General features: G+C 42.9%; 1 protein-coding gene across 9 annotated transcripts in view; it reads right to left on the reverse strand.

Annotated features, from left to right (window-relative positions):
- si:dkey-24l11.2 (uncharacterized protein LOC100034462 homolog) overlaps positions 1 to 19,696 on the reverse strand; it is a 38,667-nt gene that overhangs the window by 3,412 nt on the left and 15,559 nt on the right. For 8 of the 9 annotated variants that reach the window (XM_059640078.1, XM_059640077.1, XM_059640075.1 and 5 more), the window contains 5 exons: positions 14,208 to 14,436; positions 11,435 to 11,552; positions 9,991 to 10,114; positions 3,946 to 4,057; positions 537 to 649 (listed from right to left, as the gene is read on the reverse strand). In XM_059640078.1, the coding sequence (XP_059496061.1) occupies positions 537 to 649; positions 3,946 to 4,057; positions 9,991 to 10,114; positions 11,435 to 11,552; positions 14,208 to 14,436 (696 nt within the window). The remainder of the gene's footprint in view (positions 1 to 536; positions 650 to 3,945; positions 4,058 to 9,990; positions 10,115 to 11,434; positions 11,553 to 14,207; positions 14,437 to 19,696) is intronic. The other variant, XM_059640076.1, reaches the window with a different exon arrangement.

The following is a 19,696-nucleotide window of genomic DNA, read 5'->3' on the forward strand; positions in this document are numbered from 1 at the left end:
GATCACAGGAAAATATAGGTTGGACATTAACTGTCAGTCATACCCACAGCCCAACAATGGATTTAATTTTTTTCTTTTAAAAATCACACTCGGATTTAATAGAAAATAATCACACTCCCTATTCTATGATCCAATTAGAGGACACATTAAGAGAAGCTTTTGGCTCACCCTCCTGCATTCCTTCTCAAGAAGGAATCACAGCTGGAGACTGGAGTGGCCAACAACCCAAGACATTCCCTTTACAACACACACAGCACAACCAACATCCCTGGTGCCTGGTTTGCCAGGCCCTGCCCACAGTACGCCCATGTCCTGCCCACACACAAGGTCAGTTCCAGTTCTCAGCAGGTTCATTAGGGAAAATCACAAGTAATATTCCCACTGAATGCCACTAAGGGAAGAAAATCTGAGTTTGGGAGGGGAGGGGGAGTGCGGAGGAGTCAGTGGCGGGGCTGGGTGGGTGGGGGAATGTTGGGGATGAGGATAGAGGTGAAGGAAACAGATGACGCAGGGGAGATTAGCGAAAGGACACCTACTGACTCATCGTGATTCTGTTGCGACAGCCTTGGCCTCCCTCCCAGTGACTGGTGTGGAAACCTCTCGTCATCATGGCTTTGCAGGAAATGCAGGGCTTCCCGTTGCAGTATGGCTGGAAAGAGGGAGTCTGAAATTAACCTGATGCTAGGCAGGGCAACTTTCACACTCCAGACAAACCCAAATCTCAGTGTCACAGTTATCATTTACACTCATTTACAGACAACCTTGGGTGGGGGGGTGGAATACAGTATCAAAGCAGTCAATATAATTCAGGAGAAACAAAATCACAAAATTCATTTAGTTGCTGTGGAGTTAAAAAGCTCATGGTTATAACCTGGATTCCCCACTTCCACCCTCCTACCAAATATGTTACAGCCAAGTATGAAACCAAATCGTTGTAGTAATGACCTCCCTGGTACCAAACTGCAGCAGCCAATTTGCACACAGCAACCTCTCTCTAACATCAGCTGCCCCAGTGATAGTGGTTTACAGATAAATCTGCTGCTAGGACACTTCTTGGAATTGGGTTCGATGATATCTCTGTTTAATGTAAAGATGACTTCCTAACAGCAGAGCACACTGTCAGTACCACAGTGGAATGTTAGCCAAGTGTGTGTACTCAAGCCTGTGTGGTAGAACTAAAACTGACATCCTTGTGATTCAGCAGGAAGTGCAATGGCAGAGCAGGCTTAAGTAATCGAGTGATCTACTACTGATCTCCTTTTCCACTGAGGCACAGCCAACACTAAATCACTCACCATGACAATGGCCAGCAACCAACTTTCAGGAGCTGCTGACATCCCGCACTTTCAACATTCTGGGGGTTACCAGTGACCAGAAGCTCAGATGGACTCAACACATTAACAGAGTGGCTACAAGGCCAGAAGCTGGGAATACTGCGATGAGTAACTCATCTCCTGGCTCCTCAAAGCCTGTCCACCATCTACAAGGCACAAGTCAGCAACATGCTAGAATACTCCTCCGCTTGCCTGGATGAATGCAGCCCCAACACCCAAGAAGTTTGACACTATCCAGGGCAAAGCAGCCCACTTGATTCACTCTACATCCACAAACGCTCACTCCCTCCACCACCGACACTCAGTAGCAGCAGTGTGTACGATCTACAAGATACACTGCAGAAATTCACCAGAGATCCTCAGACAGCACCTTCAAACCCACCACCTCATCCATCAGAAGGACAAGGGCAGCAGATATATGGGAACACCACCATCTGCAAGTTCCACTCCAAGCCACTCAGCATCCTGATTTGGAAAAATATTGCCGTTCCTTCACTGCCGCTGGATCAAAATCCCAGAATTCCCTCCCTAATAGCATTGTGGGTCAACTCACAGCAGGAAGACTGCAGCGGTTCAAGAAGGCAGCTCACTACCATCTTCTCAAGGGCAACTAGAGATGGGCAAGAAATGCTGGCCAGCTAGTGACGGAGAATTTAGGGTGAAATTTCACAGTTCTGCTTTATAGTGGCATTGGTGTCATGGTAACGTCACAGGACAGGTAATCCAGAACCTCAGGTTAATGTTTAGGGGCTTGCATTTGAATCGCACTGTGGCAGATGGTGAAATTTTAATTTAATAAAGAAAACATGGAATAAACAGCCATCTCTATGATGAACACATAACCATTGCCGATTAAACCACAGCAGCAGCAGAATTAGGCCATTCAGCCCAGTGAATCTTCTCCACCATTCAGTCACGGCTGATATGTTTCTCAACCCGTTTCTCCAGCCTTCTCCCGGTATCTCTCCATCCCCTTACTAGTCAATAACCTGTGTCTCTTAAATACACTCAATGACTTGGCCTCCACAGCCTTTTACGGAATGAATTGCACAGATTCACCAGCCTCTGATTGAAGAAATCCTTCATCTCAGTTCTGAAGAGTTATCCCTGCGCTCATGTCCTAGTCTCTCCTACCGGTGGATACATCTTTGCCGTGTCCATGCCACCTCAGTATTCTGCCAGTTTCAATCATTATCCCCACATCCTTCCAAACTCCATCAAGTACAGACTTGGAGTCCCCAACCGCTCTTCAGATGACAAGCCATCAAGATTCTCATCAAGTCCCACTGGTTCAGTAATGCCCTTTAGGGAAGGAAATCTGCTGTTCTTAGACAGTTTAGCCTACATGTTACTTCAGACTCACAGCAACGTGGTTGACTCTTAACTGTCCTCTGGGCAATAAATGCTGACCCAGCCAGTAATGCTCACATCCCATGAACGAGTTAGTTAAAAAAAGCACTTTAAAAAGGTCTGACTTGTATTGAGAGGGCAAACAAGAACTTTATAATTAAAACTCGCCGTTAGAGCAAGGCTCCTTTCAGAGCATCATCTAAACTGATGACCACTACCAACTAGAAGGCCAAGGACAGCAAAAACCTTAATACTTTCAAATAGGGTGGGGAAAGCAAAATTCAGGCTAACATTAAGTAGCGATTAGATGATGTTCTGTAAAATATAGTAATAACTGAGTAATTAATGTAATATGCAGACATCTGATAAGAGTAAGCCACTTGTTCTTCAAGCCTGCTCCACCATTCATTAGGATCACAGCTGATCTGATTTTAACCTCAACTTTACATTTGTGCATACCCCGAATAATCTTTCGTCCTTTTGGTAATCAAGAAGCTACTTACTACTGCCTTAAAAAAATTTACAGAATCCACTCTCTCCACCAATGTGTAATATCTACAGGATGCACTACAGAAATTCACTAAAGATCTATTAAAGCAACACCCTCCAAACCCACGACCACTTCCAACCAGAAGGACAAGAGATATATGGGAACACCACCACCTCCAAGTTCCCCTCCAAGGCACTCACCATTTAACTTTGAAATATATCACAGTTCCTTCACTGTTGGTAGGTCAAACTCATGGAATTCCCTCCTTAAGGGCATTGTGGGTCAATCCACAGCACATGGACTGTAGCAGCTCAAGAAAGCAGCTCACCACCACCTTCGAGGGCTAGCTGCTTTAAATGCTGGTTCAGCCAGCAACACATGAATGAATAAAAATAAATTCAAACCAGTTCTTGTGACCTGAACTATTTCTAAGTGACAAACCAGCTGCTCTCTCAAACCCATGCCATGGGTTCTTAAAATGCAGGAATTAGAAAAGACCTTTCCCCATGTGTGTTGAGAATGACACTGTGCATTTGGAAGAAGAGCTGCCTGGAAAGTCAGTCGCATGTGTGGTTCACTCTTAACTACCCTCTGAAATGACAGTGAGAGCCACACCACCATATCCAAAGGCTTTGGCCAACCATTGCTTTCATCGGAGAACTCAGGAATGGGGATAAACACAGGCCTTGCCTCATCCTAGGAATGAATTAAACAGTGAATCTGTTATAGTTTTCTTGGGTAAATGGGATGCTGTCAGACAGCCAGGCTCACCTGCTCCTTCGCACAGTACCCGCAAATCATTCGACTGGCCAGCTCCATCACATGGTCTTGGTCACTGTCATGGCACACATCACATGGATAAGCTCTACCACAGCATGGAAACCTGAAAACAATTGAAGAATCACCGTATAGAATCACTAACCAAGATTGGAGGGAAAGGAAATACAACTATCCTGCTTACCACATACTGAGCTCCCCAACCCCAGCGATGGGGACAAATTACACAAAACATTGGTGCAACATGATGGGGCTCCATTTTAAGCATTTGTACCCTTCAGTCAGCAGATTCAACTCCTCAAACTTTGTCTCTCCAGCAGAGGTGCACAAGATCTTCATTATCTCTGTTGCAGCTAATTTGAGGCCGATATCTGAAGGTGAAGTAATTTCCAATTTTCTGTACTGCACATACCACATTCCACTAACTTTCAGTCGAATAGCAGTTACTGAAAACAGATTAGATAAAGGTGATCGAATAAAGGTGCTGAAGACAGTTGAAAAGAACGTTGATGTTTCACTTGGGCCACATTTATGATTTGAGTTAGGAGTAATCCTCCATTAATGCTTGCCCACAATAATAAATACCCCAAAAAAAACTGTTGATGTTGGAGATCTGAAACAAACAAAACCAGAAATTGCTGGTGAAACGCAGCAGGTCTGGCAGCATCTTGGAGAGAAGACAGAGTTCATGTTTTGAGTCCAGTTACCCTTCTTCGGAACCAGAAGTAGTTTGGAAAAGATATTTATGCTTATGATGATTGGGGTTGGGAGGACATGAAGGAAGACAGAAGTGATGAAAGCTCTCCCTCTCCACTTGTCCACTTACTCCTTCATCCTAATACTTTACCACCGGGATAAATGCCACTTTTTCCAAGCTACTTCTAGTTTGGAGCAATGTCTTCTCTCCACAGATGCTGCCAGACCTACTGAGTTTCTCCAGCAATTTCCATTGTGTTCATTTTATAATACATACCAGCATAGAATGCTCAGAGCCAACACAATCACCTTTCAGCTAGCCTACCCGCTCCACAACACTGTTACAGCAGCTATTTGTTTTGAAGAAAAAGCAAGATCAAGCTGTTCAGTGTGTAAAGGTTAGATCTGAGTATTAGTATAACATTCCAGAATAAGAGTTCAAAGCATCATCCATCAAAGTTTATCGAAGCTCTTGGCACGGTATTGTCTTGCCCTGTAGCCCTGTGGTTTTTCTCCTCTTCAGGTGCTTATCCAATTCGCTTTCGAAAGCGACAAATTTCATGCATTTCAGATCCTCACCACTCAGTTAGTGAAATAAGATTTCTTTGCTAATGCTCAGTTTGGCAATCTGCTCAAAAATCGGTTTTTTCAATCCATATCTTCTAGCTTTGAATCCATCCGCTATCAGGAAGTTTCTCCCCATCTATTCTGTAGATCCCCTATGGTCATCAGCACTGCTATCAAATTGTCTTCACACTTCTCCAACCTTGTAACTGCTTCTGATCCCTGGAATCATCCATGTAAATCTTTAGTGCCCCCTCTCTCATGCCGTGACATTCTTCCTAAGTGTGATGCCCAGAACCTGACAATATTCTAGCTGAGGCTAAACCAGTGTTTTATAAAAGACTCAACTCAATTTCCTTGCTTTTGTACTCCACGCATCTATGCATAAAACCCATGATCCCCTAAGCCTTTTCAACTCCTTTCTCAATATGAATGTGATTTATAACCAAGAGTTTAGACTGAATTGAAAATAGTCCCAAAAGGAGCAAACTGTCCATTCCAAATATCTGGGAGTATCACAATGGGAACAAATACATTGCATGTGCAGTCAAGTGAATAATTGGTTTTGGGCCTAAGTCAATCCTCTGGTGGAGGAAATGCCACTCTATCTGGCATTATCTTCCTCCTCGTGAGGGTGACAATAATAACCTGGGTGCCTCAATGAGTGAACAAGAAACAGAAAGGGAGCTTCGTATCTACATTAACTATATCATTTTAAATGGCATCAATGCATAGTCACTATAAAACAAGAATAGCACTAAACAAATAAATTCACCAATTATGGCCTAAAACTAGAGTTTTAAAACAGGAGAGAAACAAACAGTGGATGCACTGGTCTTGACCTTCCAGAATCCTTAAGACTTTAGAATGAGCCTCAGGGATTGGAAAGTAGCAAATACAATCCTGCAATGCAAGAAATGAAAATTGTTGTTCTACAGTTCCTTTAATGTTCGGAAATATTCAGAGATAGTCCACAAGATAATTATAAAGCAAGTTTTTATAAGATTATATTAGGGCAGGTGATCAAAAGCTTGGTGAAAGAAGGAAAGTTTGAAGCATCCAGAAGGAGGACACGGTCAAACAGAGACAACTAGGGAGCTCACGACCCAAGCAATTGAAGGCATGACCATCAATGATGGACGAATTAAAATCTAGAATGTTCAAGAATTAGAAGGGTGCAGATATCTCCAAGAATTGAGAGGCTCATGGAGATCAGAAATGGGAGTGGCCAGGCCACAGGCAGCTTTGTTTTTTGAGGAATCAGTTTAGGTCAGCAAGTACAGGGCGATGCTGAACAGGATTTAGTGCAAGTGCTACAGAGATTTGGACATCCTCATGTTTCGAGAGGCTAAAATGCGGGAGACTAGGCAGGAGCACTTGCTACCTCGAGACTTGACTAATCCAAAGGCAAGAATGAAGGCTTTAGTAGCAGAACAGCCAAGACAAAAGTCAGAGGGAAGCAGGAGACAACAGGCCAGTTAGATTCACATCTGTCATTGGGAAAATGTGAGAAGCTATTATTAAATACGTTATAGCAGGTTACTCAAGGTAATCAGGTAGACCCAACAGGGTTTTGCAAAAGGAAAATCACGTTTAACCAAGTTACTGAAGGAAATAACATTTGTTGTGGATAAAGGGGAACCAGCAGTACCTGAATTTCCAAAAGGTATTTGATAAGGTGCCACAAAGGAAATGGGAAATTCAGTCAAGAGGGTAAAATACAGCATGCATAGAAAATTGGCTGTATAACAAGAAGCCAAGAGAAAGTTTCACTGGATTATTTTCTGGTTTAGGATTAACATGTGATAAACCACAGGGATTAGTTCTGGGCCCTCAACTTCTTTTGGAAAAAAATCAATTTATATGAATGCTGTGGGTGAATAAATAAAAAAAGTAGTTCCTAAATTTGCCGATGACACAAAGATAGGAAGGAAAGCAGGACGTAAGAGTCTACAAAACAGGAGGCAACAATCTGGAAAGTGGAGAATGTGGGGAAAATGTGAAATTGTCAATTTTGGCAGGAAAAATAAGAAGCATCATCTAAACTGTAAGAGACTATAGAACGTCGAGACACAGAGGGATTTGAGTGTCCGAGTACATAATTGTAACGGTTAGTATACAGATTGTCAGTGTAATTAGGAAAACTTATAGAATGGCAGAATGGCATTGAAAACAACAAATGCTGGAGATCACAGTGGGTGAGACAGCATCCACGGAGAGACAGCAAGCTAATGTTTTGAGTCCAGGTGTCACTTCAGAGTCAGGTTGAATGGCACTGTTTATTGTGAGGTGAAGTGAATACAAAAGTACTGGACTATACTTCAGTTATAGAGGCACTGGTCAGACCATATCTGGAGTACACAGTAAAGGCATTCAGAAAAACTTTACTAGACTAATGCCTGGAGTGGGCAGCTTGTCTTACAAGGAAAGGCTTTCCAGGCATAGCTTGTAACTGCTGGATTTTACAATAAGGGGTAACTTGATTGAAATGTACAAAATCTTGAGGGGGCTTTGACAAGATGGATGTGGAGAGGAACTTAATCTCCTGGGAGACTCCCGAAGAAATAGTCATTGTTTAAACTGAATGCAGAGTCACTGTTTAAAAAACTCAGGGTTAGCCATTTAAACAGATGAGGAAAAACATTTTCTCTCAGAGGGTCATGAGTCTATGGAACTCTTTTCCTGAAAAGATAGTTTTCAAATATTTTTAAGGCAGTGTTGGATAAAACAAAGGGTGAAGGGTTATTAACGTTAGGCAGGAATGTAAAGTATTCAGTCAAATATAATCTTATTTAATGATAAAACTGCCTTGAGGGGCCAGGTATCCTTCGCCTGCCCCTAATTTACTAGTTTAAAATGACAGGGGGTGGTATCAGGCAATGTCAAGAAGGGAGATATGGGCCATCTCAAAAGGTAACTCAAGTGCGTGGCTGAAAACTGACTTCACAGTCAAGACCACGAAAATTTGTCAAACAGTCTGGGTCAATCTTAAACAGTTGGAACAGAGACTGATAGAGTCACTAACTAGGGAGCAGAGCTTGTGGTAGTGAATGTCTGCTTGTCTTAATATTTAATTGAAGGAACTTACCATCTGATATTCTGTAGTGAATGATCAAACAATTTGACAATTTAGCAACAATGAAGTATCAGAAGAGGGTGGCAGTGTTGGACAGTTGGGCACTGTCCATATACATGTAAAAACTAATATGATGCTGTCAGATAATGTCACTGAAGAGCAAGAAATGCCAGAGAGGCAAAATGCTGAATCATTAGCCTCGTATAAGCAGAAGTGGAAATATCAGCACCTATTATCAGGGATGTAGAAACGGGGAACTTACGCACTCATGACATGATTCAACAGACACAACAGATCATATTTAACAAATCTGCTATATGGTACGGTAATTTATGGTGGAATGCAGTGCATTTGGATTTTCAAAGAGTGAGTTAACGAGTGTCACACAAGAAGCTATTTAAAAAATGCTTATGGTCAGGTGATAACATATTAGCCAGGAATCAGGTAACTAATAGGCAAGAATGAATACAATAGCAGGTTGGAACAAGTGCAGTTTCTTAGAACTTGTCAGGGAACGACCCGTCTCCAAGTTCTCACATGAAAAATGAACTACAAGCAAGCTCCCATCAGAACCATCCACCATCCTAAATTAGAACTACATTGTCATTCCTCCATTGGCACTGGTGAAAATCCTGGAAATTCCTCATAAAAGCACTGTAAATGTACCAACACCAAATGGACTGCAGCGGTGCATCACTTCTCCAGAACATTTAGGGATGGGTAAAAAATGCTGACCTGCCAGTGATGCCCATTTCATGTGAAAGAAGAAAAAGTCCTGCGCCAGTCCACAGAGAACAATAAAACCCTGGACAGTGGTCATTTCTCTGTACTTGTAGAATATTGGATTTATTGAATTACTAACTACAGATTTACTAAAATCCATAACAGGAACAATAGTGGGTCATTCAAGAACAGGAGCAGATCAGCAGCCCCCAGAGCCCTGTCCCACCATTCAATTCGATTACAGTTGACCTGTATCTTAATTCCTCAACCTCCTTGGCTTCATAACCATTAACCCCACTGTTTAACTATCGTTGACTCAGTTTGAGTCTGAAATTTACAATATACCCCCAGACCCAACAGATATTTTGGAGAGGGGGTGAGAGTGTTTTCCAGATTGTTACTAGCTCCGAGCCAATTAGCAGTACCATCACAGGTAGTACTTCCTATCAGATCCTTTAATTGTGATAAAGGATACAGTTATACTTCCTTAATTGTCTATATTTAAGGGAATCAAGATGGTGCAAGACTATAATCGAACCCTTCTAAGCCCAGCATTATTCTAACGAATCTATCCTGCATCCCTTCGAAGTCCAATATTTCCTTCCTGAAAGGCAATGCCCCAGATAATGCAATAGCCATTGACTGAGATGAACACATTCTTTCACAGGTCGTGGCCATCACTGGCTAGGAAAACATTTATTGCCCATCCTCAATTTTCCTCGAAAAGGTGGTGAGCAGTCTCCCACAGCACTGTTCGGGAGCAAGGTCAATGATTTTGATCTAGCAAGTGTGGAGAACAGCAATCTATTTCCAAATCAGGATGGTGAGAGGCTTGGACGGCAGCTTGTAAGGCAGCAGTATTCCCCTTCACGTTCCTTGAGAACAGAGTCAAATGAACACTATCCAAAGTCTGGCACTCACCCCACCCCACCTATAATATCATACGAGGCTCAATTTTGAAACTGGCAATGCACCCTTACCTTAGCCAGCGGAAACTCTTTTTGAAGTGTGTACAGGTACCAAACTCAGGCAGGGGTTTCCCAAGCTGAAGAATAGGTCCAGGGGGCTGTCTCTTCTTCTGCTGATGAACTGAATTATTAGCATCTTCAGTGATAGATTAGAGCAGAAAACTGATTACTGGATGTTCTTGAACTAAGTGGCAGACACTCAGATTTACAAACTACAGAAGTGGAGCTAAGGAGATTTAAACTGAGAATTTATTGCCCCATCCAATGAACTTCTCCTGCCCCTGGTAAACAGCAAGCTCTGTCTATTTCTTGTTTGGTTGATTCAGCTAAGTGTATGTTCAGTATATCACAGCAAACAGTTTATTCCAGAATTAAACTTCAAGCAAGGAACTCCTCACAGTTAAACTTATCTTAAAATTTCTTTGGCTTATGATCAGAACTGCACAGATTTACCCAGCAGGAAAGGTAAGCCATCCTGAATCTCTCCTCACTTCAGAAGTGAATGTTGAGGGGGGTGAGATTTTAAAATTATGTAGGGTTTAGTAGAGTGGACACAAAAACAATTATGCCACTTAGGATGAATGAGATAATGTAAGATTAACACCAAGAAATCTAATACAAAAATAGGGATGAAACTTACTTACTGAGACAGTAGTGAGAATAGTGAGTTTTGAGAAGATTTGTAGCTCAGGTTGAGGTTCTGGATGTGAGTTTGCTCGCTGAGCTGGAAGGTTCATTTTCAGACGTTTCGTCACCATTCTAGGTAACATCAGTGAGCCTCCGACAAAGCGCTGGTGTTATGTCCCGCTTTCTATTTATCTGGTTAGGTTTCCCTGGGTTGGTGATGTCATTTCCTGCGTTGGTGATGTCATTTCCTTTTCTTTTTCTCAGGGGATGGTAGATCGGCTCCAAATCAATCTACCATCCCCTGAGAAAAAGAAAAGGAAATGACATCACCAACGCAGCAAATGACATCACCAACCCAAGGAAACCTAACCAGATAAATAGAAAGCGGGACATAACACCAGCGCTTCGTCGGAGGTTCACTGATTATGTTACCTAGAATGGTGACGAAACGTCTGAAAACTAACCTTCCAGCTCAGCGAGCAATCTCACATCCAGTAGTGAGAAGACAGAGTTCATTACCGAAGTGAGTAGTTGAGAGATGGACTCAAAGGGTGGGAATGGGGAGAAGAGTTACAAGTACATATGAAGGAGTAGTGAAGAGAGGGCTTCACTGACAAATGAGGAAAGATTAGGAACAGGAGGAATTGAACAAGGCTCAAATGTTACCATGGTCTCATTGTGCCAAATGACCATTTCCATCCTGTATATTCAATGCAAAACTCCACACCTACACATTGAATCAATGACATCTCACATCATGTTTCCTTGGCCCCCTGGCCCTGTGGTTGTCTTTCTAACGAAGACGAAGTTTAATCATTTTTGGACTCACCAGTTTCATCCTGTGACTGGGCATGGATCTGATAAAACTGTGCAGCCTCCACCATAATGCTGAGTTTGCTGTGACAATGCAAACAGTTCAACTCCTTGTATCGGCCGTAAGAGAGACCCTAGACAATCAGAGAGGAACAATAAGACTTGCGCAGTCAGGCACAGACTCCCCCCTCCCTCCCACTCCCAGCTTCATGAATCAAAGCCCCTTCTGAGGAATTCTCAAATCGTTTATTAGGCAAACTAGTGGTTTAAAAATGATTCTTAATTTCACAGTGCAAACTTTCAGACCTTTTAAATGATTTGAACAATTAAAGAGAAGTGAGCTGTGCCATTTGTAGAATACTAACACCAGGTTTTTCAAATCCATTTTTGAATCACTGCAGCCTTTCAGGTGCAAGGACACCCACACTGCTCTCAGAGAGGGAATTCCACACTTTTGACCCAGCAACACTGAAGAAACAGTAATGTGATTCTACATCAGGATGGTGAGTGACTTGGAGGGGAACTTGCAGGGGGTTGGTATCCCCATTGCATCTGCTGGGACTGTTCTCTTTTACAGTGACTCAGTGGTTAGCACAGCTGCCTCACAGCATAGGGACCCAGGTTCGATTTCATCCTCGGGCATCTGTCTTTGTGGAGTTTGCACATTCCCTCTGTGTCTCCATGGGTTTCCTCTTGGGTGCTTTTGTCTCCTCCTACAGTCCAGGGATGGTGTAGCCTGGATGGATTTAGCCATGGTAAATGCAGGGTTATCATGCATCAACTTCAGCTGAGTTAGTTAGATTTTTTTTAATAATTGCTTTTGAGTCTTTTTTGGTCATTGGCCCATAATGTGAAACTGGTTACTGCTCATGGTGTCATTAGTGTCTGGCTTTAGATGCCTGGGTGAACAAGTTTGGTGTTTTCAGCATATTACTAGCTTTAAGCACAGTCTTAATCCAGCAGGAATGGACTGTACTGGAAAGACATTGCCTTCTGCTGGCTAAATTCTAATCAGTGATCATCTGAAGACAAAATCAAAAAAGTGTGAAAATTGGTATGAGCCTACATTTACAACAACTACATTTACAATATAGAGCCTATTAGTCAGGGGTCCCACAGTATTATTAGAAAAAAATTAATACAAGTCTCACAAGGAGATTTCAGGACTGGTGAACAAAAGCTAAGTTAGCAGGACATATTTTAAGAAGCAACTTAAATGAGGAGAGCAAGGTAGAAAGACACAGAGCTGTGGGGAGGAATAGCTAGAGTTTGGGACCCAGGAACAAAAGACAGGGCTCTCAACCGCAGATCGATGGAAATCAGGGATATGCGAGAGGTGAGAATCAGAGGAACACAGTTTTGTGTAGATTGTTGAGCTAGAGGAGATTACAGAGATAGGGAGGAAGTGAGGTAATGGAAAGATTAGAGAACAAGGAGGCCAATTTTAAGAACAAAATATTTCAATATTTGGAACCAGCGCAGTTCAGGAAGCAAAGCTACAGTCAAACAGGGCATTCAAATAGCTTGCACACCATTTAATCTGTCCCTTTAGTGCAACTCATTCTACAGCTTTGACCTGCAGGACGCAGATTAGACTAACTTCCTGTTAGTAGAACAAAGAACTGTGGATGCTGGAGATTTGAAACACACGAAGACAGAAATTACTGGAGAAACTCAAAGGGTCACTGGACCGAAAACGTTAACCCTGTTTCTTGCTTCACAGATGCTGCCAGACCTGCTGAGTTTCTCCAGCAATTTCTGTTCTTGTGTGTTTCAAGCCTCCGATTAGACCTGTAATCAATTCCCTCAGCTCAGAGTACCTGGATTCCATTGGTGGTGATGGGGAATGCATGCATGCACGAGCATTTTTCCATTAACTGGTATTTAGCTTTTCCTTAATCCAGCCACTTAAGCCTTAGTGCACATTAGTGGTCCACCTCTGTTGTTTAATATTAGGAGGGAGCTTACAGGTGTAACACAATCTTGGGAATAACAAAAAACTGGCAAATGCCAGAAACATGAAATAACCCCAGAATTAACTGGAAATGTGTTGCAGGTGTTTCAGCATCTGAACATGATATACCAGCCAATACTGCAGAAGAAACCTGGAACAGGGATTGGACAGACAAGGCTTGTATGCACTGGAGTTTAGAAGAGTTGAAACATAAAAGATCCTGACAGAACTTGACAGGGTGGATGGGGAGACAGTGTTGTTTCTTGCTGGAAAATCTAGGACTTGGGGGTCGCTATTTCAGAGGGATCATGCATTGAAGACAATGATTAAACAATTCATTTCCACCCGCACCCCATAGAGGATGGAGTGTCTTTGGAACTCTGTTTCCACTGACTTTTGAGGAAGAGGGTCCTTGAACATTTCGAAAGCAGAGGTAGACTGCTTCTTATTAAGTAAGAGGGTGAAAGGGGTCAGGGATAAGGGTGAACATGGAGTAATCAGATCAACCACGTTCTTATTAAATGGCGGAACAGGCTTGAGGAGCTGAGCAGCCTACTCCTGCTCCTAATACGTATACAAACTGTTCATTCAAATCTGACATTCTTGATTTCAGTTACAGTCTGAATGAGGAAATAACCTTTCAGTTAATTGGCAGACTCTGCAATTCTCATGTGGCTTAGATGTTAGCAATTTCTGGCATTTTCAAGTCACTACTACACTTGTATCTTTGCACTGCACACATCTATTGACCTTCTGGACAGTAGAAATAAAAAGGCTCACGGACCACTGGGACATGACGTGCTGCTTTAGGAAAATCCACACTTTATCCACTGACCTGCAGCGATCCCTCCTTGGAGCATTTTAGACAGCCCACAGCAAACCAACTGTCCTGTATCACTAATTCTACAGGGACACATCCACGCAGTTCCAGGTATCCCATGATGTCCGAGTGCTCATGAACTATACTGGGCTGGAATGCTATGCGGATGTCTGTGTTACATTTCTTACAGCTTCCATTCGAAGGGCACTTCTGGGACACAGTAAGATCTGAAGCAACTTTGCACCTTTAGAATAAGACGAACAAATGGTTAGTCTTGGGAAATTGCTCAATAGTCCATAATATGCTCTACATCCTTGCCATTAGCATGTAAACACAGCAGGCACACAGGAGGCAATGAGAAATGAAGGCAAGGCAATCTCACAGCTGAAAGACTTAATAAAGGGTTAAACTTTTGGATACTTCTGCACAGCTACTGTCATTTACAAACCAGATCAACCCAGGATCATAAACAGAAGATGTCTTGTTGATGAGAGGTAACGGGAACTGCAGATGCTGGAGAATCCAAGATAATAAAATGTGAGGCTGGATGAACACAGCAGGCCAAGCAGCATCTCAGGAGCACAAAAGCCGACATTTCGGGCCTAGACCCTTCATCAGAGAGGGGGATGGGTAGAGGATTCTGAAATAAATAGGGAGAGAGGGGGAGGCGGACCGAAGATGGACAGAAAAGAAGATTGGTGGAGAGGAGAGTACCCAAGACATTTTTCCATCCCCACCCTTGTCTGCTTTCCGGAGGGGCCACTCTCTCCGTGACTCCCTGGTCCGCTCCACACTCCCCTCCAATCCCACCACACCCGGCACCTTCCCCTGCAACCACAGGAAGTGCTACACTTGCCCTCACACCTCCTCCCTCACCCACATCCCAGGCCCCAAGAAGACTTTCCACATCAAGCAGATGTTCACCTGCACTTCTGCCAATGTGGTATACAGCATCCGCTGTACCCATTGTGGCCTCCACTACATCAGGGAAACCAAGCGGAGGCTTGGGGACCGCTTTGCAGAACACCTATGCTTGGTTAGCAATAAACAACTGCACCTCCCAGTCGCGAACCATTTTAACTCCCCCTCCCATTCTTTAGATGACATGTCCATCATGGGCCTCCTGCACTGCCACAAAGATGCCACCCGAAGGTTGCAGGAGCAGCAACTCATATTCCGCTTGGGAACCCTGCAGCCCAATGGTAGCAATGTGGACTTCACCAGCTTCAAAATTTCCCCTTCCCCTACTGCATCCCAAAACCAGCCCAGCTCGTCCCCTCCCCCCACTGCATCCCAAAACCAGCCCAGCCTGTCTCTGCCTCCCTAACCTGTTCTTCCTCTCACCCATCCCTTCCTCCCACCTCAAGCCGCACCTCCATTTCCTACCTACTAACCTCACCCCACCTCCTCGACTTGTCTGTCTTCCCTAGACTGGCCTATCCCCTCCCGACCTCCCCACCTACGCTCTCCTCTCCACCTCCCCCTCTCTCCCTATTTATTCCAGAACCATCACCCCATCCCCCTCGCTGAAGAAGGGTCTAGGCCCGAAACGTCAGCTTTTGTGCTCCTGAGATGCTGCTTGGCCTGCTGTGTTCATCCAGCCTCACACTTTATTATCTATGTCTTATTTATGGACTGAAGTCTGGGATGAGTTAGAAATAACTAACTCAATGAAAGACCCAATAAGGGGGTCCTTTTTGAAGCCTGGGCCAACAGTTTGGGTTTGTCACAATTGAGTTTACTTAAAAAAAAAACTAGCCAAATAAGATGACTTAACAGCTAAAATGGGATTTCTAGAAAATAATATTAACATGCCCAACTTAAACTAAAATGAGGCAGTGCAGGAGACTGAGCTTCAGAGGTAATACAAACAGACATTTCCGGTAAGTTTCAATGCATGAGCTTCCAAGGTGGAGAATAACTGCTCAGTAATTCTACGATATACAAATACAAGGGGGCATAGGATTAAGGTCTGAGGTGGAAAAGTGCAAGGAATTTTTTTTTTTAAACAATAAGGGTGGTAGATAACTGGAATTTGCTGCCGGGGAGGCAGTAGAAACAGATGTTAGCAGAGTTTCAGAGTCATTTAGACAGATGCATGAAATAGAGGGATATGGACCATGTGCAGTCAGATTGGATTAATTTGGAAATGGTACAGACATGGTGGGCTGAAGAGCCTATTCCTGTGCTGTGCTATGTTCTATGATACTCCCAAGTTTAACAAGGAAGTATAAATGTGAGAGATTTCTGATGCATGATCAAAACAGCCAATCTTAAAAGACATATTGCTGTATGTTTTTCTCAACGGCATTGTTTTGGTTACTTTGGTACTATCAGGGTACGGAAATGTTACATGACTCCCAACGCAGGCAGAACAGATCAGATGTGCATCTCGGCAGTTATACGTCTGTGTTTTTGTTTAAAAAAGTACAGATAAATAACAGGAATGAACTGGTCTTTGCAAAAATGTTCAAAAGAGTTAAGGCAGTTTGTAAACGAGAAGAAAGATGGAGCTTTACGAAAGGGTGACAGGTTTAAAAGATGTGCACTTCAGGAAAAAGAGATGTTTAAGGCAAATACTGTGCTCAGAGACTGGATCTCGATTGGAAAAATTTGCCACAGTGTCGAGTGCTAGATAGTTGCTCATCATGATGCATAGAAATCTCCTGAGGTCTCCTGTGGTGTTGTGGTAGTTTCCCTACCTTGGGACCAGGAGGTTTAGGTTCAAGTCCCACCTACTCCAGAAGTGTGCAAAGACACATCTGAACAAATAGATTAGAAATTATCAACGTATAAACTTCCTTACACATACACGTCAATGTACTCATGTATACAATATCTACCAGCACTCCCTAATTACAGAAACAAAAACACTGAGCAGTCCAAAAGCACTTAAAATTTTAATGTGAAACCCAAAAATGTGTAACAACAAAACCATGATGGGAGATTGAGAATTGTGACCAGATGCCCAATAACCCTCTGTTGCTGCTTTGTTTCACTAAATCAGAAAGGAAATTTTCTAGTGGACGATTTGATAGGTGATTTATACTCAGCAGTAACTGGTCAGAGTAGGACTGACATACACACTCTGCACAGCTTTCTCCTCGATCTGTATCCAGTCAGAACTACATGAGATTTCCCAAATGGTTGAGAGATCATCATCATGGATTAGCAATGGAGGATGCTCTGTCAAAAGTGACACGACACATGCTACAGTCCAACAGGTTTATTTGAAATTACAAGCTTTTGGATCTCTGCTACACATGACTCCAGAGCCAGATGAATTAATGCTCACACTGAAAAGAAGAAACCACAGAACTGTAGATGTGTACCTACAGCTCCAGAGATAAATGTCAACCAAATCTTACATAGAATCATCATAGAATTCCTAAAATGTAGAAACAGGACATTCAGCCCAACAAACCCACACAGCCCCTCCAAACAGCATCCCATCCAGACCGATCCCCCTATCCTTTCCCTGTACATTTCCCACGGCTAATTCACTTAACTTACACACCTGGACACTACTGGCAATTTAGCATGGCCAATCCACTAAGGAAATCACAGCACTTGGAGGAAACCCACGGAGACACACTGAGGACATTCAAACTCCACACAGACGGTCACCCGAGGGTGGAATCAAACCTGAATCCCTGGTGCTGTGAGGCAGCAGTGCTAACCATTGAGCCACTGTGCCACCCAATTCTGCTGATAAAACTGTTTCACGTGCATCATGAAAATAAAAACACTCACTAATGAAGGTGGCTTAATTACTATAACACCATTCATCAAGGAATGGGCAATAAATATAAATGCCCCAAAACAAAAACGAAATAACTGCGGATGCTGTAAATCAGTTGTTGGAAAAGCTCAGCAGGTCTAACAGCATCTGCGAAGGAGAAAACAGAGTTAACGTTTCAGGTCCAGAACCCTTCGTCAGAACTGGCTGGGAAAACGTCTGTTTATATGCAGAAAATATGGAGGTGGGTGGGGTAGGGAGTAAACAGTAGGATAGAGCCCGAAGAGAGAGATAGACAGTTGGACAGTCAAAGGAGCTGCTAACGATATAGATGCACCCCCAGCCAGTAAGGCCCACATCCCATGAAAAGAATTAGAAATGGAAAATTATAGTAAAAATTTATAAATAACTGGTCAGTTATAGAAATGTGCCTAATTCTGGGTGCCACACACTTCAGGAAGAATAGTAAATCTTTTGCAAGAGTACAGAGATCAACCAGAATGATACCAAAGCAACAGACTTGCTTGAAGAGTCTAGGGAAGGCAAAATTGCTCTCCTCCAAGCACTGAGAATTAAAAAGGGAGATTTTACCAGAAGCATTCAAATTATGAAACTTGTTTTGGAGAAGGAAAAAGGGTGGAATCCAGAGGGGATATTTTAGATTCTGAAATGAATTAACTGGCGCAATTGACATTAGTTTCCAAAGAGAAATTGAATAAAAGTTTGAAAAAAAAAGTATTTGTAGGACCATGGGAAAGAGCACAGTAGGTGGGAGTAACTGAGTAGTGACAGGCCATTATAGGAAGATTACTCAGCTTCTATTCTGATAGAAGCACATAGGTTAACGTTGTACTAAGAAAGTGGCCTTGAAACAGTTGGACGTACTGCTGGGGGACTGCAAGTAGCCCTTTATTTAAAAGATAAGATGCAGAGAAGTGGAAATTACAGACTGGTTGGCCCAACATTAGTACTAGGGAAAATGCTCAAGTCCTGTAAAGTCTTATGACAGATGTAACAACAGGATACAACAGAAAGTGACAAAATTGTTTAGAATCAGCATTAATTTCCAAAGGGCGAGCTGTGCTTGCCAAGTCTGCTGGAATTTTTTAAGAATGCAGCTTGTAGAGTGGATAAGGGTGATGCGGTGAATGGGGTTACTTGACCTTTCAGAAGACTATTGATAAAAGATTAGCATGTAATATTAAAGTGTATGGGTTTGCGGACATGAATAAAGAACTGGTTGGCAGATTGGAAACAAAGATTAGGAATAATTGGGTCATTTTTTGAGTGGCAGGCAGCGATTAATGGGGGACCGCATGATCAGTGCTTGCTTCGCAGCTATTCACAACATACGCAATGATTGAGAAAGGGAACGAAATGTTATACCTCCAAGTTTGCAGACAATACAAAGCTGGGTGGGAGGAATAATTATGGAGGATGCAGAGATGCTTCAGTGTGATTTGGACATATTGAGTGGGTCAGCAAATGCACAGCAGGACAAGTATAATGTGGATAGATGTGAAGTTATCCACGTCGGTAGCAAAATCAGAAAGGCAGATCATTATCTGAATGATGAGGCTGGGATAAAGGGGAGATGCAAAAGATGTGGGTGCCCTTTACAGCAGACACAATGTAGGTATGCAGGTGTAGCAGGCAGTAAAGAAGGCAAATAGTATGTTGGCCTACATAGCAAGAAGATAACAGTAGAGGGGCAGGAATGTCTTACTGCAGCCGTACAAGGCCTACATGAGCTTACATCTGGAGA

Source organism: Stegostoma tigrinum, chromosome 36, assembly GCF_030684315.1.
Source record: "Stegostoma tigrinum isolate sSteTig4 chromosome 36, sSteTig4.hap1, whole genome shotgun sequence".
Classification (NCBI taxonomy): domain Eukaryota; kingdom Metazoa; phylum Chordata; class Chondrichthyes; order Orectolobiformes; family Stegostomatidae; genus Stegostoma; species Stegostoma tigrinum.